We start from the raw sequence: 26841 nt of genomic DNA, 5'->3' as shown, positions 1-26841 counted from the left end.
GCATACTCTGCATTCTCCACAATAAATATTTGTACTAAAACATTTTGTGATTGGTGTTTGTCCCAAACTACTGAATTCACATTTGGCATCCTTTAAATTAAAGTTGGTTTGAGCACTGTAGCTGCAGTGGTTGAGGAGATAAAGCCATTTTACGTGTGTAAGGTAGGCTGTGTGCGTATATGCGGTATGTTATTGTTTTTCACAATTTATTTGTTTGATTCACATGTAAAGGAGAGCTTGAGAAACAATTCACAATTGGTCTCCTTTAAATTAAAGTTGGTTTGAGCACTCTAGCTTCTGTGGTTGGCGAGATACAGCCATTTTCATTCATGTCGGGTTAGCTTGAGTCGAATATCAAACGTCAAGCTAACTTTACTGCGGTAGCATATTTTAGTTTAGAAAAGTAAATGATGGCTGGCGCAATTACCATATTGTATTGATGGGGCTGGTATTTCACAGGACGTCTGGGAGGATGAGGATTCCAGCAAATGGTCCGATGCCACTGCCACTGGCCGGTCACCCATTAACCGGTGCATTTCCTCCCAGAACCGAAATTGGGACCTTGAGCTTTGACCGCAGGACTGCAGGCGTTTTCTCTCCTGCAGGTACAGATATTTCAGTTTCTTGAATTTATCTCGTACCTGCAGGAGCGTTCTATTCATACCAAGTTCAGCCAGAGCACCGGTAATACTGGTGAAAATGGTGGCATTTCTTTGGCGAGGTCGATCCAGTTCATCCATAACCCCCAGATCCGCAATAATTTGGAGGAGGAACGAGTTTCCTCATCCGTCCAGCGGAGCTGGTGTTGCTGCTGTCAGAAGGGGTGGAAGCGTGAAACATCCTGCGGGAAAAAAAGCTGCATTATTCATAGTATTATTATTATGATAATAATGCTGGTCATAACGATCTAGTAGTTCTCATGCATCGTTCATAATACACTGAAATGAATAAATAATGTTATAAATCAACATCTCTATATGCAATTTATATATAATTTAGCCGCGACCCTCATCAGGAGAAGCGGATTGATAATAATGGATGGATGGATATTTAACTGATTTGTATTAGTAAGACTGGGATAAGGAAAATCTTACTTACGCTACAGAGGAGGACAGAAAGACCGTATCCCAGAGAAGAGCGTTCTTTTACATAGGGAAAATGGAGGAGGTATCGTGTTATTTCATGAAAGTCTATCGTTAAGTATTTTGCACGACTGTGGAGTTTGTTGCTATGGGACTAATTAGGCCAATTAGCGCGCACTTTACCGTGCTTTACCAAAGTGTAATGACACTTGAGTCACACACTTTTTATGCCGTGCACTTTTGGAACAAGCACAATCATGCGTCATTTGCGCGTGACACGTCATGAATGCACTATAGTAGCGCGATTAAAACTTGCATGTAAACACTGCCACTGATTCAGCTCCTCAATCACTATCTGCTGCTGCGCTGAAGAGCTCTGTCTATAATGGGACCGGATTACACTTCTGCATTACCTGAATCTTAGGTGCACAAGACATCTACTATTAAGTTACATTATATGTATTAGTCTAACATTAAACCTACATGTAATATGTTGAAGGTTTATGCGTTGCTCAAGTGAGATTCTAAATGCTTTTATTTTACAAAAACCAAAACTTACTGTAGTCTACTGTATTTGAGTGCTGTTATTTCCGAAAATAAATGCTTTTAGCAAATCATAATAAAAATAAAAAATAAAACAAAGTACACCAAAATAAAAATTGCAAAACAACTTAATCAAAGCACCAAAAAAAAGCAACCCTGGAGGCTACCAAAATATATTGTGAATTATACCTATACAACACACAATAAAGCACACAGCCATCGTATTAAGTTGTATGCATAAAATTTAAAAAAGAAAGAAAAAAATGAAAAAATCTGACAAAATATCAAATCACAAATAAAAAAACATCACGACAATTTGTGAATGGAAGGCTTTATATTATAGCTTATAGTAAAACACGTGCAGTGTATTTGTAAACACTGATATGCTATTAAACAAATGTTGCGTTATTATGCGCTTTCACAATTATTTTCAGCATATCGAGAGATCTTGCTAGGAACACAGGGAGGCAGTGCCTGTTTAGAGCAAATGCGTTTCACCAGTGAGTGGACGGTGTCCACCCCCCAGTCTAACACTGGTTCCAAGAATTATAAGCTGGCGAACTTACACCACCCTCTAGGTAAAGTCCAAACATATATTTTCTTTCTGGTTTGGTTTATGCAAAGTACAGTGATATTTCCTTTTTTTTTTCTTCTTCTAATAGTTAGGGTTGCCACCTGTCCGGGTTTGACCTGGACAGTCTGGGAATTGGCATCTGTGTCCGGGTGGAGGAATAAGAAACCCGGACGCCCTAATGTCCGGTTTTAAATGAAACGCATAAGAAACACCAACCTTCATTTAATATTTTCTTTGACATACCGTATAACGGCTTTATTGGCGGTTTGGATTGGATCGCCAATAATACTTCCACCAATCAGAGTGTGGCATACAGTGTGCGATCCCGCCCTCTGACAGACGCGCTGGACAAGGGATAGAATGTGTCGGCTGGCAAAGTGAATATGAGAATGGCAGTGAGTGTTGAAGCCAGTTTGCTTAAAAAAATTAAAAGCAGACCGGACATTTCCATCAATGGATTTAGGAAATCTGGAATTTATGATGCAATAAAAAACTCTGAGGCTGTGTAAACTGCGCCTGCTACTGTGGTACAGTACTGTAGGACTGTTCTTTTTTTAGGTTAAGCAGTTTGTGGTGTTTATTTATTTATTTATTTATTTTTACAAGGAGTTAATTAAGTAGCAGACAAAATTGTTTAAGCCAGACTTGTTCGAAAATCTGTAACAATGGTGCAAATTTGCTTTGGATTGTTATTCTTGATATGTGTAGATACACTGTGCAGGTATCGCAAAGTCCCTAAACAATATGTTAAAATAAATTAGTTCTGCACCATATAAAATAGATGATTTTGCCAGTGCTTGCTAGTCTATTAACCAGTTTTAAATTTAAAGCGTTTTAGTTTTGGCTTTATTGTTAAAGTTTTCACACGTGGCTACTGTCCTGCAATTACTACACAATACTGTGATCATTCCACTGTGTTATGTTAAGATACCATAGATAGGCCTAGGTTTTACAACTGAGAGTTAGCAAATGCCTATCTTTAAAGTGTACTGCAGTTAGTGATCCTTTCCAATTACTGATATCTTAAAATGGAAGGGCCATATAAGAACGATAAATATTGTAACTCATTTTTAGAAGGCCTTTGTTGTTCTCCAAGTTGCTGCAATGACATTGTAGATGTTATAACTAGTTACTGTAAATTAGATTCTGTTTTAGCAGACTAATTTCATTAAGTAAACATGTTTTTTAAATTAAAAGTCGAAATACAAAACTGAAATTGTTCTTTGTGAACGTGCTAAGTGATAAATGCCAATTCAAAAACCGTCAAAATCTACCAAGGTAGGAAATCTGCAGATTTAATACCAGCTGAAATGTCCAGTTATACGGTACATTAGTTGCTTAAAGGATTTCCACTATCTTATTAGAAATGTACTGTTTAGTCAGGGATCAAAGTTGGCCAAAATTCTTATGGGCATCTGGCTCCTAGCTTTTAAAATTTGGTCTCCTTAAAAAATATATATATATGGGCCAGGTAAAATACTATATAAAATATTATATGGTGACGTCACTGTTTTACCCCCCCCCCCCCCCCCCCCCCCGGTCAATACACGTGTCTTAATCCACTGTAAAGACAGCCTGAATATATTCTTGTTCAATCACCGTTACGAATCAATCTACCCCAAAAAACGTAAATACAGTATGAATTCGCTTGTGTGATTTTTCCTTCTTCTGCTATGTGAAAGTAAATCTTCGTTTTTGTACATATCCTATGAACGCTGTCAATGTGCTATATGAAGCAAAACAAAAAATCTTAAAGCGTTTGCAATCAGCGGCAATAGCAACTTCCATTGAACAAGCGTAAAAGCCAACCATACTTAGATCATGTATAGCAATTTTCGCTTCAATCGAATAAGCCGTTTCTAAGAAGGTGTTTTTTTTGATGATTTTACGTTTTTACTGTATTTTTATGATGTTATCCAACGTGGCCGCTATACCAAAAAACCAGCTTCTTATGAACAACAGTTAATGCTGGACTATCTCTAAACAAGTTTCAGAACTCTGCAATAAGTTGTTTTCGATTCGTAGACGTTTTAACAATCTCCACAAAAGCCAATATGGCTGCCGAGCCATGTGACCTACGACATTTCTTTTGGTTTCTGGTACACAGTCCCATCTACCAACCTACCAATTTTTGCAAGTTTCTGAGCCTTCGGCTAGGAAGCCTAATAATCCTAATAATTACAGTAGGGCTCCTGGAACTTCGTTGCTTGGACCCCTAATAATAAAATAATAATAACTAGTTGTAAGCAACTTTATGGCTTCCTAGTTTTTATAATGGAATTTACGCTTATCCATTGGCCACCATCCATGTGACCAATCAACTTCATTCAAGTGTGGGCATTACTTCTCATAGGGTAGTGTTATACAGCAAAGTTTCACAGTTTTTTGTGCAATGGTGTTATCTAAACTTTCTAAGTAGTTATAAGTAGGGGTCTACCTAAATCGTGAAATTGAGGGGTCACCGCAAAATTCACCTCTTTTAGGCGCCAATGCATAACAGCACAAGCCACAGAGCAACAACATTCGTGAAAACTTTCGTGATCATTTACTTCCAACTTTCAAGTTTTGAAATCCAAAAAATATATAAAAAATAGGCTCCTTGGAAATCGGCACAATCGTTTATAAACAGGTAGGTCGCATAGTTAATACATTAAGCATTCATTATTTAAAGATTGTTTTAGCTGCGCATATCAAAGACGTTTTTAATGAAAACAAACTATAATTAATTATACACATCACAAATATATCATGCCGTCCTATCGAAAAAGTTAGTAAATGATTGCACATCACTCGTATTTTACCATATTTTACAGATTTCTGAGAGGGTACTGAATTGGTTACAACACCGGACAAGTACGGAGAGAAAAAAAGAAACCTTGTTTTAAATGAACTACTGCATAACGCAAGCAACGCAAACTACGTGTGTCTTCCTTCTGTAGATAGGCTTTTTTTGTTCCTTCACCGTCCTGTGTGCATTGCACTTAGGAAAAAAAAAACACATCCTTAGATAAATGATATTTACAAAAAAAATCTCCAAAGCGGTTAATGTTCTTGTTTACTGTTCAAATGACAACGATGTTTTAATCAGCCTATCAGTGCGTCTGTACTGGCTTTTCTGTGACCTGTACTGTACAGCAGGGGGTAGGGCAAAGTCAGTGCTGCATTGTTTTGATTTAGGTTGCTTAAAGAAATAAATAATGCTAAGAAAATAAGTGCTAAGAAATAAATAATAATAAATCTAGATCTAACAACTTTGTTGCTTGGACCCCTAATAATAATAATCCCAGCAATAACAATAGGCTTCCCAGCCATTCTGGCCTGGAAGCCTAACAACAACAACAACAACAACAATAATAATAATAACAATAATAATAATAATAATAATAATAATAATAATAATAATAATAATATCAAAAGTGTTGTCAGTCAGAATACAATAATAAGATTCTACTGCTGCTGGGGTCTTAAGGGGACCCCAAGCCCTCTGCCATTTTTCTGCCTCCCCATTTCTTTTGGCCACCATTCGCCACTGCTGTAATAACATAAAGAAAAACATGCTTGAACTTTACAGAACACAATACAGCAGCCTTCTTTATTTTCATGCAGTCTGACCTGAGGTCACTGCTGTTTGTTCCTACACTGCCACCTACTAACGGGAACAAGACTCAAAATTACTGAAGTCTTCCATCCATTATTTGTAACCGCTTAATCCTATAGAGAGTCGTGATGATCTGGAGCCTAACCTGGCAGACACAGGGCGCAAAGGCAGGACTACACCCTGGATGGGACGCCAGTCCATCGCAGGGCAACTAAGAGGCAATTTAGAGAGGCCAACCCACCTAGCCAGCATATCTTTGGACTGTAGGAGGAAACCCACGCAAATACGGGGAGAACATGCAAAATCCACTCAGACAGACCCCTGAGGCCGGAATCGAACCCAGGACCCTGGAGCTGTGAGGCAGCAGCGCTAACCATGCGCCCCCCCCCCCACCCCTTACTCAGTCTTTAACTGGCCTATTAAAAACATAATGATTATTACATTTGTTTTCCCTTTAAATGTGTTTTTGTAGCAATTCCATTTCACATTTTTTTCTTAACCATTTACTTTTTGTGTGCCACACAAGTACATTGTAGCATGTTTCTGTGTAAGATGTAAAAAAATACTTAAATCATTCTTGCTCATATGTATGCAATTATGTATGTGATAACATGTGCAGCATTGATATTTACTGGTTTGTATATATCAAAATGATCGAAAAGATTGGTGAGAGAACAGATCAATCTGTATTTTCCTGTGGGGAACTCCTATAAACTAAAAACCTAAAAACTGATGTCTCCAACATATACTGAGAAATTCTATGTTTAGAGATGGGAATGTGTGAATACACTGAGGTAACCACATGTTGTGGTGCTCCTATACTTTATTGCAGCCATAAAATAATAGATAACAGTTTATTACCGTTTGCCATTTTGCAGATGGCACAAATGGATCTTGGAAAGAAGGAGGCTTCACCACCTCCAGTTACAGCAGTAGTGGCTACTGGAGCTGGTGTGCCCCTAGTGACCTGTCCAACCCATCCACCCCTTCGCCACCTCTGTCTACTGACAGTTGCAAACCCTTCCGCATCCCCAGCCAGACAGATGATGGCATTGACGAGGCAGATGCAAGCGACCTGTTGTTCAACGAACCAATTCCCAGGAAAAGAAAGGTTGGTGTGCTTTTCTACCTCCAATAAATAGTTTTTATGCACTTATTTTATGTACTTATATTTCTTTTCTTTTAAAGAGGATTTTCCATTGTGCATATAAAAAACTGATTTTTTTCTTAGTTTCCTTTTACATTACTCTGATAAAGGTTTATCTGCTTGACTTACAAGTTTTACCGTCCTTTTACTTAACGGCACATTCTTTCAGTATCTGGATTGAATATTAAAACAATTATATTGTAGCAATCTTGACAAAGATGCACCTTCAGTGGTAGCCACAGCCAGCTTTAAAAATTTCAAAATATGGCGCGGTACTCTTCGCGGTAAAACTGAAGTCAATGCGATATGCCGGTCTGATGGCGTAACTGGTTTGTTACAGATTACTACTGAAACACAGTGTTTCAAATGGATGTCACACACTGAAGCTTGTGAATACCAGAACGCAAACGACGTTTCATTTGTTGTGTGTATTTATGCAACCTACAGTAAAATTTTACAACAACCCAAAAAATGTATATCATTCTTGAACTTTTACTGCTTGAACCCAGAGTGAACGATCATGTCCATCTCCAGAAATGTATCAGGTTCTAACGTTATAAGTTCCCACATCAGAACACCACTCATAAATATTTACCTTTTATTTACCTAAGGATATGTATGTAAAATATTATATTTATTTTGGGATACAATGTGAAAACCTTTTTCTACAAAGAAAGTAGTTTACATTGTATAGGAGCTGCTATTATTAACATACTTGCCAACTGTTCAGCGGGACGTTCGTTCCCGGCAGGGGGGGAGTTATGATACACATGGGAGGGGTCATACACAAAAACACTCTATCATATAATTAGGGCTTCTGATTTTCGGTATAAAACATCCCCAATGCAAAAAAAAATTAAATGGGTGTATAGCCAATAAACACCGGAAAAACTGTGGAAATGGTTAATCAATTCACAATGACTTTACCCTTTTCCCATTAAAAAATAAAACCTACTACAAAAATAATAATACATACATTTCCCAGTGCTGCTGGGCAATGTCCCGCCTTCCTGACATGCATCTATTATTGATTCGTTCTCAGTACTTTAAACCAGCCCCAACTACTGAATGACAGCACATTCCTACATTTCTATTGGAGACTCTGCTTAGAACATAAGAAAGTTTACAAACCAGAGGAGGCCATTCAGCCCATCTTGCTCATTTGGTTGTTAGTAGCATATTGATCCCAGAATCTCATCAAGCAGCTTCTTGAAGGGTCCCAGGGTGTCAGCTTCAACAACATTACTGGAGAGTTGGTTCCATACCCTCACAATTCTCTGTGTAAAAAAAGTGCCTTCTATTTTCTGTTCTGAATGCCCCTTTATCTAATCTCCATTTGTGACCCCTGGTCCTTGTTTCTTTTTTCAGGTCAAAAAAGTCCCCTGGGTCGACATTGTCTATACCTTTTAGGATTTTGAATGTTTGAATCAGATCACCGCGTAGTCTTGTTTGTTCAAGACTGAATAGATTCAATTATTTTAGCCTGTCTGCATACGACATGCCTTTTAAACCAGGGATAATTCTGGTTGCTCTTCTTTGCACTCTTTCTACAGCAGCCTTTTTGTAACAAGGTGACCAGAACTGAACACAGTATTCTAGGTGAGGTCTTACTAATGTATTGTAAAGTTTTAACATTACTTCCCTTGATTTAAATTCAACACTTTTCACTATATATCCGAGCATCTTGTTGGCCTTTTTTATGCTTGCAAGATTTAAACTAGATTACAATTAGGATGGAGGCTTATTAGCAGGATTTAAAGCTGTACTACAGTTAAGATACAGAGGATTTCAAATAGAATTGTGCCGAAATGTACAAAAATGCCTACGCAAAAACCCCAGAGGAATGTGCCTGTGACCATAAGGAGTTTGTTTGGAAGACAGCAAAGGAAAGAAACTACAACTAAAGTGTGCAAGTACTGTCGAGTTACTACTTTACATATTTTGACAGAAAAAAAAATGCTCAAGCATTTTGAAAAGTAATGGAAAAACACTAATTTCATACAGTATATCAAGAACGAAAGCCCTGAAAACAACAATTTACATAAAACTCAAATAGATAAAAATAAGCACCAAAAAATACAATTAATAAAACCCGAAAAACAGAAGCCCTACATATAATGGCACCCAATACGCATGCCAGCGTCAGTGACACTGTCGGTTGTGGTGAAGTGCGTACAGTGTTTACTGGCGCTGATGCCTAGTAACATTTATTTAGATTTCCAGAAAGCTTTTGACAAAGTCCTGCAAAAAAGATTAATTCTCAAACTGAACACAGTAGGGATTCAAGGAAATGCATGTACATGGATTAGGGAGTGGTTAACATGTAGAAAAGAGAAAGTACTCATTAGAGGAGAAACCTCAAAACGGAGCGAGGTAACCAGTGGTGGACACTTTTTTTCACAGGGAATTGTGAGGGTCTGGAACCAACTCCCCAGTAATGTTGTTGAAGCTGACACCCTGGTATCCTTCAAGAAGCTGCTTGATGAGATTCTGGGATCAATTAGCTACTAACAACCAAAACGAGCAAGATGGGCCAAATGGCCTCCTCTCGTTTGTAAACTTTCTTATGTTCTTATGTTCTAACACCTGTAATATGCAGGCCAAACTTAAACCACTGGTCAGTGTAACACCGTCGCTGATCAGCAGCTAACAGCAAGCTAGCAAGGGCCATACGTCAATTGTTCATCTGATGTTTTCACTTACTGAATTAATCTACTTGATATAATTGTTATGTTCCCCAAACTTTAAAAGTCTATACAATATGTTGACATCGTTTTCGTGCCGTTTACATAGCTGGATTATGTATTTGTATTGAATATAGCTTTCTTTTCACGGCACCGTGAAAATAGTCACTTCGTATTTATTGTAGCATATTTTTTTCTTGTCGTCGTTGTTTTGTATATATCTATATAATTATGTTACTGCACTGGCGAAGGCCAGTGGCCGCAACTCGTCTGCATGAATTTGCTTCATTGTTTTTTCATAATGATGTTATAATAATAAATATGCAGTGCCGTATATATACATTTTTCACATTGTATTTGGTCAGATTTTTTTTGTGGGTTGTATGTGTAGTTGTCACAAAGACGGCCAGAGTGGGTTGCGTCAGACCAGAAAGGAATTCAAACACAGACAGAGACGGTGGTGATGATGAGCTGAGTGCAATGGCTGCACTCAGCGTTTAATAACAAAATAAAAGGTTTAAACAACGGAATACAAAACAGGACACGGCACTTGACGCCAAAATAAACAGACAGACAAAACGGACTAGACAGTGCACAGACAGACGAACAAAACACGGTGAGCAGATAACACTAATAATATTTACGTTCTTTCACTATTTAGTTTCTCCTTCTCCACACTCGTTCTCCACTCACCGAACACCAACCCTGACTGACTAAAAATGTGCCTATTTATACTGTTGTGCTGGGATTCAATTACTAATTAATTATTCACTTGAATCCCAGCACATGAATTAATTCTGTGCAACCCCGTGCTCACATATTACATTTAACCAGCACGTGAAGTGATTTGTGCTCTCCTCGTGCCTAAATACAAATCTACACTTTAAATACACGTGAAACACAGACCCGTTTATATCCCGTGTACCAATCTATACACCAACATTTACACACGCAACATACATACATACATACACAGAACACACAAATGCACACAGGGGCGGGGCACTTTGCCACATATACCCCCCCTTGTGCGCAGCACACATGGCCTCAACGGCCACCTCCCCCCTTAAAAACCCAGCAGTCCAGGACAAAGTCTCGGGCTGGGAAGGGAGGCTTCAGTAGGCCCATGGCTGGCAATGCGGTCAGCTCCCCTGCCGGTAGTGGCACGGCTGACAGCATGCTGGTCCCGTCCTGCAGCGAAAAAGCTGCGGGGGCGGGTGGTCCCCCGACCTCCCCCTTCTTCGTAGCCGGCAGCTCCCTCCTGTGGGGCTCCGGCCACAAGAACTCCTGCAGCGAAACTGCTGCTGGGGAAAGTGGTCTCCAGACCTCCTCCCCCTTCTTCGTGGCCGGCAGCTCCCCTTTCTGGGGCTCCGGCCACCGTACTCCCTGCGGAGGTACAGGCAGCAGAGGCAGCTCCTGCTCCTCTGCTCCGGGCGGTGGCGGAGGCAGAGGCAGCTCCAGCTTCTCTGCTCCTGGCGGTGGTGGAGGCAGAGGCAGCTCCAGCTCCTCTGCTCCTGGCGGTGGTGGAGGCAGAGGCAGCTCCAGCTCCTCTGCTCCTGGCGGTGGTGGAGGCAGAGGCAGCTCCAGCTCCTCTGCTCCTGGCGGTGGTGGAGGCAGAGGCAGCTCCAGCTCCTCTGCTCCTGGTGGTGGTGGAGGCAGAGGCAGCTCCAGCTCCTCTGCTCCTGGTGGTGGTGGAGGCAGAGGCAGCTCCAGCTCCTCTGCTCCTGGCGGTGCTGGCTCCCTCTGCTGTGGCGGCTGGGCATGTGCGCGCCGTGCTGCCTTCAGCAGCATAGCGAGAGACTGCTGGGGGACACCAGCATCCTGCCCTTCTCCCCCCAAAAAATTTTCAGGGGGTTGAGCCTGTAACCCCTCCCCTTCCGGCTCTTGGGGCTGAACCAGCAGGCATTTTCCCTCTGCTGGTGGAGGTGGGACCAGCAGGCATTCTCCCTCTGCTGGCCGCTTGGGTCCTACAGCTGTGGAAGCCCCGACTTCCCTCTTTTTGGGCTGTGGACGCACCGACTCCTCCCTTTTGGGCTGTGGACGCACCGACTCCTCCCTTTTGGGCTGTGGACGCACCGACTCCTCCCTTTTGGGCTGTGGACGCACCGACTCCTCCCTTTTGGGCTGTGGACGCACCGACTCCTCCCTTTTGGGCTGTGGACGCACCGACTCCTCCCTTTTGGGCTGTGGACGCACCGACTCCTCCCTTTTGGGCTGTGGACGCACCGACTCCTCCCTTTTGGGCTGTGGACGCACCGACTCCTCCCTTTTGGGCTGTGGACGCACCGACTCCCCCCTCTTGGGCTGTGGACGTTCGGGCTCCCCCCACTCAGGCGTAGGACGTTCGGGCTCCTCCCACTCAGGCGTAGGACGTTCGGGCTCCTCCCACTCAGGCGTAGGATGTTCGGGCTCCTCCCACTCAGGCGTAGGATGTTCGGGCTCCTTCCACTCAGGCGTAGGACGTTCAGGCTCCTCCCATTTGGGCTGTGGACACTCAGGCTCCTCCCATTTGGGCTGTGGACACTCAGGCTCCTCTCCATAGCTGCGGAAGGGACAGTGGGCGAACAGGTGATCCTGGTCGCAGAGGAGGCACCCCGGCGATGGCTTGTTACATCGCCGTGGATGCCTAGCCCTTAGGCGGCACTCCTCCTCCCTGTCCGTCACCTCTTTATCCGTCTCTGCCTCCCGCTTGGGCTGTGAAGGCAAAACCAGCAGGCATTCACCCTCTGCTGGTGGAGATGGGGACAGCAGGTACTCACCCTCTGCTGGTGGAGATGGGGACAGCAGGTACTCACCCTCTGCTGGTGGAGATGGGGACAGCAGGTACTCCTCTGCTGGTGGTCCTGCTACCTGGGCTGCTGTTCCATTTATGGTTGCCTCCAGGTAGCTGAGGACAAACTCCACACCTTCCTCCAAGGTGTTTGGGGTGTGTTCCTCCTGATAGGCCTCCCATCTCTCACTGTCCATCATCCACAGGGCCCGGACGACTATGGGCAGAGACTGGGCCTCCAGCCCAGCATTCTCCAGGAACCAGCCCCGCAGTTTGATGGCGTCTTCTGCCATGACTTTTTTTTCTTCTTTTTTTTTTTTCCCCCAAAAACAATATTTGTAATCCTTTTTTTTATTTTTATTTTTATTTATTTTTTATATCCAGACCCCTCCTGGTCTGACGCTTGGAGGCGCGGCTATCCCACGAAGACACCACGTGTCACAAAGACGGCCGGAGTGGGTGGCGTCAGACCAGAAAGGAATTCAAACACAGACAGAGACGGTGGTGATGATGAGCTGAGTGCAATGGCTGCACTCAGCGTTTAATAACAAAATAAAAGGTTTAAACAACGGAATACAAAACAGGACACGGCACTTGACGCCAAAATAAACAGACAGACAAAACGGACTAGACAGTGCACAGACAGACGAACAAAACACGGTGAGCAGATAACACTAATAATATTTACGTTCTTTCACTATTTAGTTTCTCCTTCTCCACACTCGTTCTCCACTCACCGAACACCAACCCTGACTGACTAAAAATGTGCCTATTTATACTGTTGTGCTGGGATTCAATTACTAATTAATTATTCACTTGAATCCCAGCACGTGAATTAATTCTGTGCAACCCCGTGCTCACATATTACATTTAACCAGCACGTGAAGTGATTTGTGCTCTCCTCGTGCCTAAATACAAATCTACACTTTAAATACACGTGAAACACAGACCCGTTTATATCCTGTGTACCAATCTATACACCAACATTTACACACGCAACATACATACATACATACACAGAACACACAAATGCACACAGGGGCGGGGCACTTTGCCACAGTAGTATATAGAGGGAGTCTGAGAGAAAAAATGGCACCAGTTTGTTGGTGCTTTCATTTGTTTGGTGTGCAAGGTAATCAAACATGCAATCTTCAGGTGTGAAAAAGTTATTGCCCCCCTAGTTAACTCAACCCAATTAAAGGGGTAATTAGGGTCAGCTGTTTGGGTACTTTGGTTAACAACCAGGCCTGATTTGGGCCAGCCCTGCCCAATATAAATCTGACTAACTTTGGCCCTTACCATCAGAGTGAAGTTGTCAGCACACAGGTTCTAGAGGCACATCATGCCACAAACAAAAGAAATTCCTGAAGACCTCCGGAAAAACGTTGTTGATGCCTATCAGTCTGGAAAGGGTTACAAAGCCATTTCTAAGGCTCTGGGGCTCCACCAAACCACAGTCAGAGCCATATTGTCCAAATGGACAAAGTTTGGGAAAGTAGTGAATCTTCCCAGGAGTGTCCGTCCTGCCAAAATCTCTCCAAGAGCAAGGCGTAAAATCGTCCAGGAAGTCACAAAGAACCCTAGAACAACATCCAGGGGTCTGCAGGCCTCTCTCGCCTCGGCTAAGGTCAGTGTTCATGACTCCACCATCAGAAAGACACTGGGCAAAAATGGGATTCATGGCAGAGTAGTAAGGCAGAAACCATTGCTCACTAAGAAGAACATGAATGCTTGTCTCAAGTTTGCCAAAAAGCACCTGGATGATCCTCAAGAGTTCTGGAACAATGTTCTATAGACAGATGAGTCAAAAGTGGAACTTTTTGGCTGACATGGGCCCCGTTATGTCTGGCGAAAACCCTGCATTCCACAGTAAGAACCTCATACCAACGGTCAAGCATGGTGGTGATAGTGTCATGGTTTGGGGATGCTTTGCTGCATCAGGACCTGGACGCCTTGCCATCATTGAAGGAACCATGAATTCTGCTCTGTATCAGAGAATTCTACAGGAGAATGTCAGGCCATCCATCCGTGAGCTGAAGCGCATCATGCAGCAAGACAATGATCCGAAACACACGAGCAAGTCTACATCAGAATGGTTGAAGAACAAGAAATTTAAAGTTTTGGAATGGCCTAGTCAAAGTCCAGACCTAAACCCCATTGAGATGTTGTGGCAGGACCTGAAACGAGCAGTTCATACTCAAAAACCCACAAATGTCACTGAGTTGAAGCAGTTCTGCATGGAGGAGTAGGCCAAAATTCCTCCACGGCGCTGTGAGAAACTAATCAATAACTACAGGAAGCGTTTGGTTGCAGTTATTGCTGCTGAAGGTGGCGTAACCAGTTATTGAGTCTAAGGGGGCGATTACTTTTTCACACGGGGGCATTGGGTGTTGCATAACTTTCTTTAATAAATAAATGAAATATGTATCAAATTTCTGTGTTATTTGTTCACTTAGGGTCCAGTTTATCTAATATTAGGTTTTGGTTGAAGATCTGATAACATTAGGTGTCAAAAATATGCAAAAATGCAGAAAATCAGACGGGGCAAATACTTTTTCACGGCACTGTATAAGCTTAGCAGCAGATACCTGGTGAGTGCTTGACTTTTTACGACATTCTATATATCTTTATATGAAGAAACACGTTACAAACAAAATAATGCAGTTTAACAACAGAGCCTAATGCCCTTCCAATCAATTCCAGTTAGAAAGGTCATTCTACTATTACCGATTCTACTATTGCTTGATTTTCTTACGCTCTTTTCCTATAGTTGTGTCGCCAGAATACCAGTATCTTTCAAAATGAATAAAGCATGGGTATTTATTAACTGCAACATGTTTGGATGCTCGTATTTAAAGTTTTAATACCATACAGTATTTTCAGTTACCTAATCGGGCTCATACATTTTAAAAAACCTAACATTGCATTTCCCTACTTTTTGTCGTTTTAATATCAACCCTAACTGATGCATATATATATATATATATATATATATATATATATATATATATATATATATATATATATATATATATAAATATATATATATATTATAATGGCACTATAGTTAGGGTTGAGTTGGGTGCTCAATGTTAAACCCCTAACTTTGCATTTCAATAACTTTGGCGTGGTTTGTCGGAATTGCCCACAGATTTGAATACTCCATTGACTTGCAATGTTGTGAAATCATGGAGAGTTTCATGACACCACCTTGTGCAGTTTCTGAGATCTGGATACCCGTGTTTTAGTAAAAGTTCCCTTTATTCCCCTATGCTTAACATGTTTGGTTTTGCTCTCATATACAGGCTACACGGTACAGAATTTCTACACCAAACCGAGTAAGGTAGTCGTGGTCTGTGCTGAGGTAAGGCCTTTCAAAGGTTTTGTGAAAAAATATGAAGCGGTTCCTGAGTTATTAATAATAAAAAGCTAACAGGCTAGCATCCTGGACTTTTTGAAATCCTGTCAGCAGGGAATCCTGCCCCTGAAGGAGTGTGCATGTTACACGAGCCGTTTGCTGATTGGGTCAGCAAAACTGTGTGAAGTTCTGGGGGAGCCTGTAAACAATGCAATCACATAGACATGCGCTCTTGTTTGAACTCCAGCTCCCAGAATGCATACCAAACGTGTCAGTCAGTAATACAAGGTGAATGAACATTTAAATATATACTGTACATATACTGCGTGCCACATAATACATAATGTGAGTGCAGCAATAAATAACTTAAATAACCCCTTACTAGTGGATGCTTGCTATCAAAAACGCTTGCTCAGTGCTGCCTAACGTAACAGGTACATCATAATTTTATATATATATATATATATATATACAGTGCCTTGCATAAGTATTCACCCCCCTTGGACTTTTCCAAATTTTGTAGTGTTACAACCTGGAATTAAAATGGATTTAACGGGGATTTTTACCATTTGATTTACACAACATACTTAACACTTTGAAGGTGTAAAATATTTTTTATTGTGACACAAAAGTTAATTAAACAAAAAAAAAAGACATTTGTTGGTTGCATAAGTATTCACCCCCCTGAGTCAATACTTGGTAGGAGCACCTTTGGCAGCAATTACAGCTGTGAGTCTTTTTGGGTAAGTCTCTACCAGCTTTGCACATCTGGATCCTGCAATGTTTGCCTATTCTTCTTGGCAAAATTGCTCAAGCTCTGTCAAGTTGGATGGGGATCATTGGTGAACAGCAATTTTCAAGTCTTGCCACAGATTCTCAATCGGATTGAGGTCTGGGCTTTGACTGGGGCATTCTAAGACATTCAGGTTCTTGTTTTTAAACCACTCCAGTGTAGTTTTGGCTGTGTGTTTAGGGTCATTGTCCTGCTGGAAGGTGAACCTCCGCCCAGTCCCAGGTCTCTTGCAGACTGAAACAGGTTTTATTATTATTATTATTATTATTTATTTCTTAGCAGACGCCCTTATCCAGGGCGACTTACAATTGTTTCCTCTAGAATTTCCCTGTATTTGGCTCCATCCATCTTGCCCTCAATCCTGACCAGTTTCCCAGTCCCTGCCGATGAAAAGCATCCCCATAACATGATGCTGCCACCACCATGCTTCACCGTGGGGATGGTGTTCTCAGGGTGATGAGCAGTGTTGGCTTTGTGCCACACATAGCGTTTTGCGCTAAGGCCATAAAGTTCAATTTTGGTCTCATCAGACCAGAGAACCTTTTTCCACATGTTTGCTGTGTCTCCCACATGCCTTTTGGGGTTTTTTCAGCAATGGCTTTCTTCTCGCCACAGCTTTGTGGAGCGTCTGGGTTATTGTTGTCCCATGGACGGTTTCTCCCATCTCAGCTGTGGATCTCTCCAGCTCCTTCAGAGTTATCATTGGCCTCTTGGTTGCTTCTCTGACTAATGCCCTCCTTACCTGGTCACTGAGTTTTGGTGGACGGCCTTCTCTAGGCAGAGTCGCGGTTGTGCCATATTCTTTCCATTTTTTAATAATGGATTTAACGGTGCTCCGGGGGATGTTCAAAGTTTGGGATATTTTTTTATAACCCAACCCTGATTGGTGCTTCTCCAGAACTTTATTCCGGACTTGTTTTGATAGCTCCTTGGTCTTCATGATGCTGTTTGTTTAGATATGCTCTCTAACAAACTCTGGGGCCTTCCAGAAACAGGTGTATTTAATCTGAGATCATGTGACACTTTAATTGCACACAGGTGGACTCCATTCAACTAATTATGTGACTTCTGAAGGCAATTGGTTGCACAAGAGCTTATTTCGGGGTGTCACAGCAAAAGGGGTGAATACTTATGCAAGCAAGACTTTTCAGTTTTTTATTTGTAAATAATTTTGAAAAATATGTAGATTTTTTTCCCCACTTCGACATTATGGACTATTTTGTGTAGATAAGTGACAAAAAATCCCTGTTAAATCCATTTTAATTCCAGGTTTTAACACTACAAAATGTGGAAAAGTCCAAGGGGGGTGAATACTTATGCAAGGCACTGTATCTATATATATATATATATATATATATATATATATATATATATATATATATATATATATATTTATATATATATATATATATATATATATATATTATTAAATGAATGCTGGATTGTCGTTATTTTGCTTGGGATTGCTCATCGAGAAGCTCTTACTGATAACATGGAGTTGGTCTTTCCAGTTCCATTATCTTACACGGATAACATTTCTTTGATGTGATGTGACACAATTTTTAACCAAATGTATATCTTGTTTCATGCTAGCGCTCTGAGACATCTAGCAAATTTAAAACAAGCTGCGTGAAGCTTTCGTTTCTGCTCAATGAGGATCGGTAAAAAAAAATGATTAAGAGGTTTATTACTGTCTCACGTTTCATGAATTAAAATTCCAGATTAAAACACTGGACTGATGTCTACCTTTACTTGGCTTTACTTGTAAGCCTGTGTTCTTTCATTCTTTTCATCAGTTAAATCCTTTACATTTAAAAATGGTCTCATATTAGAAAAAGTTTTAATTAATATAATTTTTTTTTTCTGTTAGCAACACTGGTACCTCAGCAGAGTGTGTCTTTTATAACAACAAAAATGCCAGTTGCCCTCTCTTAATAGACACGTGTGAGGCGTGTGAGTAATAATGGAATTTCCAGACAGTACTTTACGTGTAAAAAGTTTTTCTTTATTAATATTTACACGAAAAAAAAACAAACAAAAGAAGGATGTGAGGGAGGGCGTGCTGGAGAAACAAAACGAAAGGATCGGAAGCTTCCTAGTCCTCTTCTTGATGTGCTGAATAAAACAAAAGAAAAAGAATCAAAACCAAGAGAACAACGTGAGTAAAGCTTCCGACCGTGAAAAATAAAAACAAAAAGAACCCGGCACTGCTTCTCTCCCTCCAGCCTTTCCTCCGCCTACACTTTGTGGGACCAACCCCGGACACAGTAGCACGTTCCCTTTAGTATGCAAAGCCCCGCCCCGGTAGTCAGTGGAACACCAATTCCAACTGACAGGTGTCCTTGAACCTCACGTGACTCCAGTGGCTGGAATTTACATACTCGTACTTCCGCCCCTCACCAAGGTGCCGCCCCTCATAAAGATGACTTTCGTCATGGTCACGAGATCTTGGTAAGGGAAGTCCCGAGTTGGTTTGATACCTTCTACTGTCGGGAGGCTGAATTACAGACCGAAACCCCTTTGACTCATCACATATCCCACCCCTCAGAGTGGAGCCGAAGGAACACTCGGAAACCTCTAACCCCTCCTTTTTCCCCCCCTCCCGGGAAAAAAAATCAGCGTTTTGGTGTAACTTACCCGCACGATGCCTTATTTGAAAGGCGAAGGGTTGGAGCGCCAGGTACCACCGCGTAATCCTAGCGTTTGAATCCTTCATTGTGTCTAACCACTTTAAAGGGGCGTGATCTGTGATGAGTACAAAGGGTCGTCCCAGAAGATAGTATTTTAAGGACTCCATAGCCCACTTTACTGCCAGGCATTCCTTCTCTACTACTGAATACCTCTGTTCCCTGGACAGTAACTTCCGACTGATGTATAATATCGGGTGTTCTATACCATCTCTCTCCTGGGACAGAACCGCCCCCAGACCAGTCTGCGATGCATCTGTCTGAAGGATGAACTCTCGGCTGAAATCCGGGCTTACTAATGCTGGGGCCTGACTCAAATTAGTTTTAATAGATTCAAAGGCCGTCTGACACTCTGCACTCCATTTAATTTTATTTGGAGCGTTCTTTTTAGTGAGATCAGTGAGAGGGGCGGCTATAGTGGAAAAGTGTGGAATAAAGCGGCGGTAATAACCGGCCAACCCTAACAATGATCTCACCTGGGTTTTCGTGGTAGGTACCGGTGAATCCAACAGAGCCTGGACTTTTGAAACCAGCGGTTTCACTCTACCCTTACCCATTATGAAACCTAAATATTTAGTTTCTTCTTTTCCAATAGCGCACTTTGCCATGTTCGCTGTGAGACCCGCTTTCCTCAGAGACTGTAAGACGGCTTCTAATCTATTCAAATGTTCTTTCCAGGAAGAACTATAAATAACTACATCGCCGATATACGCAGCAGCGTACTCTCGATGAGGTTGTAATACCCTGTCCACCAGTCTCTGGAAGGTAGCAGGAGCTCCATGAAGTCCGAACGGCATAGTGCGAAATTGAAAAAGACCCTCTGGGGTTGAAAATGCCGTTTTCTCACGAGAGGCTTTAGTTAATGGAATCTGCCAGTATCCTTTCGTCAGGTCCAAGGTTGAAATAAACCGGGCCCGCCCCAGCTTGTCTAAGAGTTCATCTACTCGAGGCATGGGATATGCATCAAACTTAGAGATAGCATTCACCCTCCTAAAGTCTATACATAACCGTAGTGACCCATCTGGCTTGTCTATTGGTACAATTGGGCTACACCACTCGCTTCGGGAAGGTTCAATTACCCCAAGTTTCAACATACACTCCACCTCCCTCTGAACAGAATCTCTCCGACTCTCTGGAATGCGATACGGTCTCTGTCTGACTCTTAGACCTGGCGGAGTGATAATAGCATGTTCGATCAAATGCGTTCTTCCAGGCACGTTAGAAAACACATCAGCAAACATATTAATTAGATCGCTTACCTCTCTGCGCTAATTTAATTAATTGTTCCCCCATCGGGACCTCAATTGCTGACACTGGCTCAATTGAGGGTCCAAAGTCCTCTCCCTCCTGTGCAGGAAATATAAAATGGACCTCCCGTTCTTTCCACGGTTTGAGGAGATTAACGTGATAAATTTGATTTTCTTTCCGACGCCCAGGCTGTCGGATCTCATAATTTACTTTTCCAATCGCTCGAATAACCTCAAATGGACCCTGCACCAATCGACCGACTAATTCTAAGCGATCGCGTAACTGTAACACATATTTTACTACATTTTTAGACTCTTTTGACTGTTCTTCCCAACCTTCTTTTATGAGATCCAAGATACCCCGCGGCTGCCGACCGTACAAGAGCTCAAACGGGGAAAATCCCGTTGAAGATTGTGGTACCTCACGAACTGCAAAAAGTAAGTAGGGAAGCAGCTTGGCCCAATTGCGTTTTTCTTGATCTACAAAGCGGCGCAACATACTTTTTAAAGTCTGATTAAATCGTTCAACAAGCCCATCCGTTTGAGGATGAAAAACTGAGGTTCTAATTGAACGAATTTTTAATAATTTGTATAATTGCTGAATACAGCCAGACATAAAATTAGTGCCCTGATCAGTGAGAATTTCTTTCGGGATTCCCACCCTAGAGAATATTTTTACCAATTCATTTGCTACTACTTCTGCATTCATAGAGCGTAAGGGAACAGCTTCTGGATATCGTGTTGCGTAGTCCACTACTACCAAAATATACCGATACCCTGAGTCTGCACCCTCCAGAGGGCCTACTAAATCTACACCAATCCTCTCAAACGGTACTCCAATAATGGGCAGTGGGACCAGAGGTGCGGGGCGAACTAACTTCGGGGCAGCTAATTGACATTCTGGACACTCAGATACATACTTCCGCACAAGACCGTAAACCCCTGGCCAAAAAAACCGGGCCAGAATTCGTTCCTGGGTCTTTTCAGTTCCTAAATGACCTGAAAATGGAATGTCATGCGCTAATCTCATGACTTCCGACTGAAAAGGCCCAGGAACCAATAACTGTTTTACGAGCTGTCCCGTCCCGGGAGCCCGGGTTATTCTATATAATAAGTGCCCAGATACAGAAAAATGCGGAAATACCACTGGTTGTCCTTCCTGCATATCCTTCCCCTCGACATATCTAACCCGTTTCCAAGCGTATTGTAACGTGGGATCATTTTGTTGTTCATATCCCAGGTCAATATCTCGGTCCCAATGGTTAGGTACACTGAGAGGAGTATCTTGTATTATTTGACCTTCCACATCAGTAACCTCGCAGCCCCGGTCACACTGAACACCTACTCCCTTACCCTGCCGTTTCAGAGATTGGTTTACTTTTGAGTCAGACACCTCCCCTTGTCGTCTCAGAGTTCCCTCATATTTTTCCACCCGGCGCTCTCTTTTTGTTTTTCTGGGGCGGATTTTAGGGTTAAACAGGTCGGTTTGCAACGGGAAAATCTCGCCAATTGTTTTCTCCCGTTGCTTAGATTGTCCCCTGGTAGAAACTAAGACCATTTCCCGACCTAAAATACGATCAAAAAACGGCCAGTCTCTTCCCAGGAGAACAGGGTATGGCAAACATTGCGCTACAGCCACTTTAACGTAAGCTGAATAACCATCAACAGTAAGTTTAACTTTAGTGGTGGGATAAACCCGAGTTTCTCCATGGATACAGGAGATAGCCACTTTACCCTGTGGCTCCCAGGTTACCCCCTCCAAGAGAGCTTGTCGAATCAATGTCTGTGCACACCCAGAGTCCGCAAATGCGTAAGAACTCTTATCCCCGACCTGTACTCTTAATTGATAAGGGCCCTCCCGACATTCCCCAATGTTCCTACCTGTTACCGCTGACCAGGATCTTTTTGCCAGGTCCACCTCCATCATCGGCCAATCCCTGGCAATATGTCCGGGCTCATTACACCTGTAACACACTGGGGTAGAAGGCACCAACGGAGTTTGTTTGTCCTGTGAGTCAGTGACCGACAGGTTAGGGGGTTTTCCTCTCGCCCAAGATGGGGCTAACCTCGGCCTCCATGGTCTAAAGGTCTGGTTACCCCCTCTGGGCTTCATTGATTGGTTGGTCCGGGTTGGCTTAGGGGCAGGAGTGGGGTCAGGGACGGCGCCTTCGTTCGCGTCTTCATATGCCTCCGCCAGGATGATGGCTTTCTCGAGAGTGGTAGGTTGATTCCGTTTAACCCACTCCCGGTTTCCTGGCGGTAGTATGTAGTAAGTTCTTGGGGGGTGTGTTCTTCTGGTTGCAGCCACCGGGTGCATTGATCCAGGAGATACTGTCCCGCAACCCGGGGCCGCACCCCCTCGGACAGCTGGTATTCCCGGAAGCGGCGCCGGTATGTTTCTTCTGTGATCCCGAGGCGTGAGAGAATAGCTTCTTTTACTTTGGCATAATCCGCTGCCTCTGTGGCCATTAATGCCCTATACGCTGCTTGAGCTTCCCCTGTCAAGCAAGGTGCCAGTTTCATGGCCCAGTGTTCCTTGGGCCACCCTGCTGCTTCTGCCACTCTCTCAAAGGTGACCAGAAAAGCCTCGGGATCATCTTCCGGAGTCATCTTTTGTAACTTCGGTTGTGTTGCAAACATCCGGGCAACCGCTGTTTCCGATGCTGGTGTCGACATTTTCTCCACCAGCTGTCCAAAGAACTGGGTGAGCTGTTCCTGGCGCCGTATCTCCCTCTCCTCTCGTTTCTCCTCCTGCTCCCTAAACATTGCCAAGACTGTAGCTGGATCCATCTCCCACAATGACACCACGTGTGAGGCGTGTGAGTAATAATGGAATTTCCAGACAGTACTTTACGTGTAAAAAGTTTTTCTTTATTAATATTTACACGAAAAAAAAAAAAAAAAAAGAAGGATGTGAGGGAGGGCGTGCTGGAGAAACAAAACGAAAGGATCGGAAGCTTCCTAGTCCTCTTCTTGATGTGCTGAATAAAACAAAAGAAAAAGAATCAAAACCAAGAGAACAACGTGAGTAAAGCTTCCGACCGTGAAAAATAAAAACAACAAGAACCCGGCACTGCTTCTCTCCCTCCAGCCTTTCCTCCGCCTACACTTTGTGGGACCAACCCCGGACACAGTAGCACGTTCCCTTTAGTATGCAAAGCCCCGCCCCGGTAGTCAGTGGAACACCAATTCCAACTGACAGGTGTCCTTGAACCTCACGTGACTCCAGTGGCTGGAATTTACATACTCGTACTTCCGCCCCTCACCAAGGTGCCGCCCCTCATAAAGATGACTTTCGTCATGGTCACGAGATCTTGGTAAGGGAAGTCCCGAGTTGGTTTGATACCTTCTACTGTCGGGAGGCTGAATTACAGACCGAAACCCCTTTGACTCATCACAACACCATTTTATGACATTTTCAACTGAGATGCAGAATCGCATTGTAGTGCTATTTAAGATTACAATTAATAGAATCACTTTGTAACTGCAGTTTAACACCAAAACATCTGTAAAAAATAAAAAAAGCAAATTGCAACTGCAGTTTAACTGTAGCTTGTAAATGAATCACATTGTAACTACAGAGAAGCACTAGACTGTAATAAAATTACATTGTAACTGCAGTTTTACACTAGACTGTAATAATCATTGTAACTGCAGCTTAACACCACACTGGAGTACAATTCCATTGGAACTGCAGTCTAACTCCCACTGCAGTGCAGTCCAATTGTTCCTGCAGTTTAACAATAAACTGAAGGAACAATAATACACATTGGAACTGCAGTGTAACACCACACTGCAGTAAAATCACACTGTAACTGCATTTTAACATTACATTTAATAGAATCACTTAAAGTACTAACTTTAGTGAAGAATGAGCAATATGTTCAATCTCAATTGTAAAAACAATTATTTACATTTATGTTTCATGTTCGTGATTTTTTTTTATAGTTAATGAAGATTGCATTTTAAATGTTTCATTAATAGATAACAGACTTGTAGGACTCAAGTCCAGGACTTGGAGTCGAGTCGCATTTTTCACATTTTCTATTTCACAAGAAATTCTACCTTTCCAGTCCCGCTTCCCCTAAAACTTCCACCAACAACTACATCTCTCAGAATATAATGTTTTCAGTTACTAGGAAACTGTGCACAGTAAAAACCCGCCCAACAAAACATTATCCAATCTCTGGTTAGCCCTGTTGTCTTTGCAGCCAATCATAGTAAGAATAAGAAATTGGAGCAAGTTAGTTTGTAGTGTAAACACATCCCAAGTCCAGTTACAAATCCAACTGCAACCATCACTTATTAATTTTATAAGGAATAAATAATGTCAGCATGGTAAACAAGTAAGTAATTATTTGGCTTTTAACAAGCTTTTCTCTTTACTACTTTAAACCGTGTTTAGTTAAGCACTGTACATAGTTTTTAAGCACTGTAGAAGTGCATTTCTAAAACTGCATTCTTGAAAAATACGTAATTTGATTTTGCTGAGCTCCCTGAATTTAATTCAAATTTAAATAAATATAATTTATTTGTTTGCTCTGAAAACAATAAAACATTGGTCACCTTAATAATTTTGAGTTAGACTTGAATTGTTTTTTTCTTTTTAGAGAAATTGATTGTCTGTTTCTAGTTTGTTTGCAAAAAAATAATGTATAATTAATGGTAAATTTACCTCTTTTGACAATAGGAAAACACTCATCAGATCGCAATTGATTGCACCTGTACCAAAATATGATAATGTACCACTAGCAATCTGACAGTGTCCCATTTTCTGACAATATACAGGTAAAATTTTGGTACACGTACCACATTCTGAAAAGGTACCACTTTCTAACACTTCACAGGTACTGTATTATTGTTCAGTCCCCTCCCCCCTGAAGTAAACTATGGGCAATATGTTTACTTCCGAGTGGTGTTATCTTGTGTAACGGGAGGAGATCTGTGCTGACTATCTGGCACATGCATGGTACTGCAGGTAGAGGGCAGCAGTCTCGTAAGATCCGCCTGTCAGTCATGGCGATGACATGGAGAGGTGGGGAAGGGTGTGTTTGGCTTTACCTCTCTCTGAGTGGCTGAGAGGCAGACCTTCGGAGATTGCTAGGCCCATAAGAACTGCACTTGGTTGTGCATTCGGGTGGCCGTGTTCGGAAATATACAGTGACGCTGGCAGAAGACGCCAGTGTAAAACAAGGACCAGGCAAGCCCGGCTGAGGGAGACAGCCTGCCTTAAAATAATTTACAAAGTAAAATAAATAATTACATACCCGAGGGACGTGTGTAGGTATACGGCGAACTCTGGCCACCAAAGTGTATAGACATAGCTGAGCGTAGGTCGGAGCCCCGTACTGACCAGCTTAGCGGCAGTGGGGACACTGCATAAGCAGCACCTGTAGTTTTATTACTGTGTTTTATTTTCCCTTTTAATTTCGCCTTTTGTTTACATTATTATTTTGAGCAACTGTGAGTGTGTGAGTGTTTCTACTGTTTACCAGTATGGGTATTCCTGTGGTCCTGTGTACCGTTGTCGGTACTCAGGCCACGGACAGCAGCGCCCTCTGCGGGCTAAAAGACAAAACAGCCAAAATAATAAAACTGGGCACCAGTGCGGTGTTTTCAAATAAAACTACTGTCTCCTGTGTGTATCAGTGAATTGCCCACCACCCTTCCACACCTTGTATAGTTTGTTTTGATTGTGAAACATCTCATGGTTGTTTTTTGTTTGCTATGTTTCATTTTTGCAAGCAATAAGAAGCAGCATATCACGGTCTATCATTCTGTCATGTAATGAAGTGGAATAGTTGTATGACTTTGTCTTATGTAGGTATTCACTTCAATTCAGGCCACTAAGATTTCAGTTTACAAAAGCTCCCTTATTTTGAAAACTCAATGTTGACAGGTATGCTGAACCTCCTTTCACAGTCAACATTGCGCGCTGCAAGAATGATGGTTACCACGGCGATCACCCCTCTGTCATCCCAAGTCACGTCAACAGGTGGGAAAGGACTTAACCCTTTTGCTGCTAGGTCTTTAACCCCTCTTGCAATGCATAGAGTATAACATGCCCAATTTTCATTTTCAAAATTAAGTATTACCACCTCACATTACAAGGCTTATTCCAAGTTGAAAACTTGTCAAAATAACTGTCACGTTTTGTGCTCGTTTCAAAAAGTGCTTTACAAAAACTAGAACATTTTATACATTTTCAATGGTTTTCTTGTGTTAAAGGGCCAAATATTGATGTTAACCATGCAAAAAACAATATGCAAAAATCACAAAACTTCATATTTACTCCCAATGTTGTGCCACAAAAGCTAGATACATGAACTGCAAATGTAGATTTCCATGTTCTGCAGGT

General features: G+C 42.2%; 1 protein-coding gene across 4 annotated transcripts in view; it reads left to right on the top strand.

Annotated features, from left to right (window-relative positions):
• The window catches only part of LOC117399775 (zinc finger protein 704-like), a 122156-nt gene that overhangs the window by 72665 nt on the left and 22650 nt on the right, over window positions 1-26841 (top strand). For all 4 annotated transcript variants that reach the window (XM_033999149.3, XM_033999148.3, XM_033999147.3 and 1 more), the window contains exon 4: window positions 6676-6908. In XM_033999149.3, coding sequence (XP_033855040.2) covers window positions 6676-6908 — 233 coding nt within the window. The remainder of the gene's footprint in view (window positions 1-6675; window positions 6909-26841) is intronic.

Source organism: Acipenser ruthenus, chromosome 4 (assembly GCF_902713425.1).
Source record: "Acipenser ruthenus chromosome 4, fAciRut3.2 maternal haplotype, whole genome shotgun sequence".
Lineage (NCBI taxonomy): Eukaryota > Metazoa > Chordata > Actinopteri > Acipenseriformes > Acipenseridae > Acipenser > Acipenser ruthenus.
This window is presented reverse-complemented; position numbering and strand designations above follow the sequence as displayed.